Raw genomic sequence first — 6,126 nt, forward strand, 5'->3', positions numbered from 1 at the left:
GAGAGTTCAGGGGCATCATTTCAGTTTTTTCCACGTTGAGTTTGTACCTAGATACGTCTGAGTATCGCTCGATTTCTTGCAGAAAGGGGGGTAAAGAGAACTGTGGGTCCTCCATCAAGGCCAGAATATTGTCAGTGTGCGCTGCCACTTTAACCTCCTACTCCCTGAACCCCACAGCCTGAATGTCCTCCCGGCTCTTATATGAGTCAACAAAGGCTCCAATGAAAGTACAAATAAGAGCGGCGATAGTGGGCAGCCCTGCTTCGTCCCCCGTTTAAGGGGGAAGAATGATGACATCCGGCCATTCAGCTATACTGCTGATCTGGGGTGTTGATACAGGGTACCCACCAATAAAGAGTGTATCTAGCCCATGCCACTTCAAGGATTCCATCAAAAAAGGCCAGGCCACCCTATCAAAGGCCTTTTTGGCATCTAACGTTATCGCACCCCATGGTTTCTGCAGACTTTGCCAGGTCCTATCTGGAGCACAACAAGCAGGTATTCGCTTCCTTTCACGAACCGCGGCTGATCTTTATGTATCAGTATCAGCAAAACTGGTTCAAGTCTCAAAGCCAACCCCTTGGCGAATATCTTCGCTTCTATATTAATCAAGGATATTGGCCTGTAATTCATCATGTATCTTTCTCTTGTAAAATGTCCCCTGTCGGTGCTCCTTGTTTATATACCCCCAAAATAGCTCCATCTACTTAGGGGTAAGTAACCTAGCGAAAGTGTGGAAAAAATTGATCGGTAGACCGTCAGGGCCCGAGGTTTTACCCCTTTTCAATTTGAAAATTGCAAATTCCATCTCCTGCCTAGAGATGTCTCACCCTAGATCCTCAAGAAGCTTCTCTGGCACCTTATCCTTGTTTGAGGGAAGTGCATCCCCTAGATAATGGCCAATCTGACTGATCATAGGCTCATATGCCGGTGTGTACAACTCCTGATAAAAGGACGCAAACTCCCTGGAAATCCCCTCATCATCCGTAATGAGGCCCTTCGCCCCTGCCACTGCAACCACCAGATTGTTCTTTTGTCCTGCTTTCAGATAGTTCCCCAAGAGCTTCCCCACCTTGTTCACCCCCCCATAACATTTGGAGCTGAATTTGAGCAATATCCAAGCCGCCTTATTGGAGCACTGCTTAATATACTCAGTTGTATCTTGCATCAAGGCCAGCAGCCTGTCCTGGGTTGGGGACCTAATGTATTCTACCTCCTTCAGCTTGATCGCCCGGAGTGCCTTGCAGGCTGACGCCTTCGCCGCTTTATTCCGCCGTGCAACATACCCACTTATATGCCCCAGGAGTGCGACCTTGTATGCGTCCCACACTAACCCCACAGAGAGGTCGCCGGCCACACTGTGACGATAAAAATCATCAGTGAAGGTCTCAACCGATTGAACAGAGTCTGGGCACGCCAAGAAATCCACACTTATCCATGCAGTGATAGCCTCCAGCGGTCCTCCATGCAGTGATAGCATGCAGTGGCCCTCCATGCAGTGATAGCCTACAGTGGCCCTCCATGCAGTGATAGCATACAGTGGCCCTACATGCAGTGATAGCATGCAGAGGCCCTCCATGCAGTGATAGCATACAGTGGCCCTGCATGCCGTGATAACATACAGCGGCCCTCCATGCAGTGATAGCATACAGTGGTCCTCCAAGCAGTGATAGCCTACAGTTGCCCTCCAGGCAGTGATAGCATACAGTGGCCCTGCTTGCAGTGATAGCATACAGTGGCCCTGCATGCTGTGATAGCATACAGTGGCCCTGCAGGCTGTGATAGCATGCAGTGGCCCTCCATGCAGCGGCCCTCTTCCACAGGTTGTTCAAATGCCCACACCTGGCTTGTCTTTTTCTGTTTCCTTTCCTTTGTTAAATAATGTAAGATATATCAATTTGTGTTCTTTAGTGATTAATAGGAGAGATATGACATGAACTATCACTTCGTTCTAGCAACAGCACTTTATGTGTGTGTGCTTTACTATTTATTGATGTCTTCCAGTTTTTTGTTTTTTGTTTGTTGCCCTATGCAATGTATCTTTGTCTGAGGGCCTGATGTTTAAATGTGGAGACATTAAACACGTCAGTAAATGTGGCAGGAACATTTGTTTTGAATGCATCCTACCGCCTCACTCGGGACTGTCCTGGAATTCCACGCTTTGCCACTCGTCCTCCTTTCCCCACTCTGCCTGGGGTTCTTATATTTTTCTTCTACCAGGATCATCCTCCCAGGGATCAGCCTCTAGGCCCACTGGCTAGAAGAGACCGGCCTGCACCACAGGGATGTCATACTCCCTGATCTGTCACAACAGTTCAAAGCAAAGTGGTTTAGAATGAATCTCACACCTCTGGCAATTGCTCTGGGCAACCCTCCAGACCATCGTTCTTCACCTGCCAAGCCATTACAGAAAGGGGAAATACCATATGCAAATCAGGACTGGGGTCATGACAGCGCCCGGGAATGCACAATTAAGCAATCCATTGCTCTCCTGATCCTTTCCTGACTTCACTGCATTCTCATGTCATGCTACAAAATACACCAACCTTTACACGATGACTCCCAAAGGAGGATTACATGTATTGTCCACACTCGGTAGGCCACTCACAAACCCAATTCAATAGTTGGTAAAGATGGTATAACCTGCCCTTCCCTACTCAACCCAAAACATTGAACTTCAATGGAGCACATTAAAAGTAGCAAACTTTGAAAACTAAACAAAATGCGAAGCAAACCACACACACCGCTCTCCAGAATGAACCTTTCTCCTCTCAGCCATCCAGTGAGGAAAAGCGCACTAAAAAAACCAAACCCTTGTTGGGTGAAAATCAGGAGACACAAAATATGTTTTCCGCTCTTCATATGGACACTAATTGTATAGTTTTTAAATCCCTGCCTCTCCAAAGTACACTGCGCATTCCAGCTCCCTGATTGGCCAAAACGTTTGCAGGCAGGGTCCGCCTGCCATTTCTCTGATTGGGCAGATTAGGAAGGGGCAGACGAATTCTAGAGGGTGGATTGCCTGCACAATCCGACATCTGTTTCTCCAGTAGCATATGCATCATTTTTGCTCATCCTTGCTGGTCACCATGGACAATGGCAGCAAACACAGAGACACCCAAGGCAGTGCCTCTAAAATGGTTTAGTAATCTTATATTTAAGGTTTAGCCCTATGGTATGGATGTGCAGCCTTTTACTCTCCAGATGTTTTGGACTACAAATCCCACCAGTCGTACCAGCATACTCAGTGGTGAGGGATCATGGGAGTTGCAGTGCAACACATCTGGAGAGCCCCAGGTTGGAGAACCCTGCACTACGGCTTCCAAGCTACCCAATAGAATGAATTGCTCTGCTTGCCAGCTTTTCACAGGCATGTCCTCTAGCCATGAAGTTCATTGCTTCCAAATTGAACTGGTGTGTCATATTTATGCATTATATGCATGTGTACGTACTTATGAAGTGCTTTCTCTGCAGTGCTGCACAGAGATTAAACATAAAGTAGCATAATTGCAAATCGAATTCAGTTTAGATGTGGGGATTTTTCAAGGAAAACATAATGAGGAAGGCGAGTTCAGAGAGAAGACAAAAAAAAGAGGCAGCCCAGCAAACAGGAATGGGGTGCCCGTAAGGCATGGAGTTCAAGTGACGGGGAGCAGGAAGATGAGGAAGGGGAGGGGATAACCTGATGGAACTGAGAAGCTGACGGGAGAGAACAAGCCAGGGAGATGGGAGAGAACAAGCCAGGGAGATGGGAGAGAACAAGCCAGGGAGATGGAAGAGAACAAGCCAGGGAGATGGAAGAGAACAAGCCAGGGAGACGGGAGAGAACAAGCCAGGGAGACGGGAGAGAACAAGCCAGGGAGACGGGAGAGAACAAGCCAGGGAGATGGGAGAGAACAAGCCAGGGAGATGGGAGAGAACAAGCCAGGGAGATGGAAGAGAACAAGCCAGGGAGATGGGAGAGAACAAGCCAGGGAGATGGGAGAGAACAAGCCAGGGAGATGGGAGAGAACAAGCCAGGGAGATGGAAGAGAACAAGCCAGGGAGATGGGAGAGAACAAGCCAGGGAGATGGAAGAGAACAAGCCAGGGAGATGGAAGAGAAAGAGAACAAGCCAGGGAGATGGGAGAGAACAAGCCAGGGAGATGGGAGAGAACAAGCCAGGGAGATGGAAGAGAACAAGCCAGGGAGATGGAAGAGAACAAGCCAGGGAGATGGAAGAGAACAAGCCAGGGAGATGGAAGAGAACAAGCCAGGGAGATGGGAGAGAACAAGCCAGGGAGATGGGAGAGAACAAGCCAGGGAGATGGAAGAGAACAAGCCAGGGAGATGGGAGAGAACAAGCCAGGGAGATGGAAGAGAACAAGCCAGGGAGATGGAAGAGAACAAGCCAGGGAGATGGGAGAGAACAAGCCAGGGAGATGGGAGAGAACAAGCCAGGGAGATGGAAGAGAACAAGCCAGGGAGATGGAAGAGAACAAGCCAGGGAGATGGGAGAGAACAAGCCAGGGAGATGGAAGAGAACAAGCCAGGGAGATGGAAGAGAACAAGCCAGGGAGATGGGAGAGAACAAGCCAGGGAGATGGGAGAGAACAAGCCAGGGAGATGGGAGAGAACAAGCCAGGGAGATGGAAGAGAACAAGCCAGGGAGATGGAAGAGAACAAGCCAGGGAGATGGGAGAGAACAAGCCAGGGAGATGGGAGAGAACAAGCCAGGGAGATGGAAGAGAACAAGCCAGGGAGATGGGAGAGAACAAGCCAGGGAGATGGGAGAGAACAAGCCAGGGAGATGGAAGAGAACAAGCCAGGGAGATGGGAGAGAACAAGCCAGGGAGATGGAAGAGAACAAGCCAGGGAGATGGAAGAGAACAAGCCAGGGAGATGGGAGAGAACAAGCCAGGGAGATGGAAGAGAACAAGCCAGGGAGATGGAAGAGAACAAGCCAGGGAGATGGGAGAGAACAAGCCAGGGAGATGGAAGAGAACAAGCCAGGGAGATGGAAGAGAACAAGCCAGGGAGATGGGAGAGAACAAGCCAGGGAGACGGGAGAGAACAAGCCAGGGAGACGGAAGAGAACAAGCCAGGGAGATGGAAGAGAACAAGCCAGGGAGATGGAAGAGAACAAGCCAGGGAGATGGAAGAGAACAAGCCAGGGAGATGGAAGAGAACAAGCCAGGGAGATGGGAGAGAACAAGCCAGGGAGATGGAAGAGAACAAGCCAGGGAGATGGGAGAGAACAAGCCACGGAGATGGAAGAGAACAAGCCAGGGAGATGGAAGAGAACAAGCCAAAGAGAACAAGCCAGGGAGATGGAAGAGAACAAGCCAGGGAGATGGGAGAGAACAAGCCAGGGAGACGGATGTATGTGATTACTTAGAAAATATTTCACCTAATGGAGATTTCACTGAATCCATTTCACAAAAAATTAAATCTACTTTTTACTTTTCTTACTTTTTTTATAATGCGGGGGGGGGGGAGACTGCCTGCAGGCCACATCACCCCTCCCTGCCCTAACGTACACCCTTACCCCAAGCCCCACCTGTTATGCATTACACATAGACCATTTCCCCTACCATTTTTTGTGGAATAAATTCGGTGAAATCTCATATGGTGAAATGGTATTGGAAGAAATCTACGGTAATGAGGGAGGGAGACATGGGAGGAAAGATAAGACGGGGCCAAGCCATGTAAACACTTGAAGACTAGGCACAAGAAGCAAGATTGAGAAAGCGGTGCCCTCGCAGGGAAATTTAATGGTGGGATATTAGCAGAAGAAGGAAGTTTAATAAGCAGGTGAACAACGGCTCTCCAGAGGCGAGTGGGTAGAGGGGGGAAGAGTGAGCAGAGGAGAGGGGCGATTTGCCGGAGCCAGGATCAGTTGCTACATGGCCCATCTTTTAACTCTCTTTAAAACATGTTTCTTGTTTGAGCTTTAAAAGCACCTTTTTATTTTTATAAGAATGCTGGTTCTTCTCACTTCTTTGAGCTTTAATACCACTTCTTACTTGTATACGAATGCGAGAATTAGCATTAGTAGCTCCTCTTCAGAAAATAAAACATCCTGTGGTAGCACAATTCAAAGCCATTTTCTGCTTGCCACCATGCTTCCTTTTGCCAGAAAGATCA

At 48.7% G+C, this 6,126-nt stretch overlaps 1 protein-coding gene across 1 annotated transcript; it reads left to right on the plus strand.

The window, feature by feature from the left end:
- The first annotated feature begins 4,024 nt into the window (after positions 1–4,024).
- LOC138493049 (trichohyalin-like) lies at positions 4,025–5,377 on the plus strand. Its single transcript, XM_069620281.1, has one exon. The coding sequence runs from the start codon at positions 4,025–4,027 to the stop codon at positions 5,375–5,377; it is 1,353 nt and encodes a 450-aa protein (XP_069476382.1).
- Positions 5,378–6,126: the final 749 nt, after the last annotated feature.

Source organism: Ambystoma mexicanum, chromosome 10 (assembly GCF_040938575.1).
Source record: "Ambystoma mexicanum isolate Mex_15411 chromosome 10, UKY_AmexF1_1, whole genome shotgun sequence".
Taxonomy (NCBI): Eukaryota; Metazoa; Chordata; class Amphibia; order Caudata; family Ambystomatidae; genus Ambystoma; species Ambystoma mexicanum.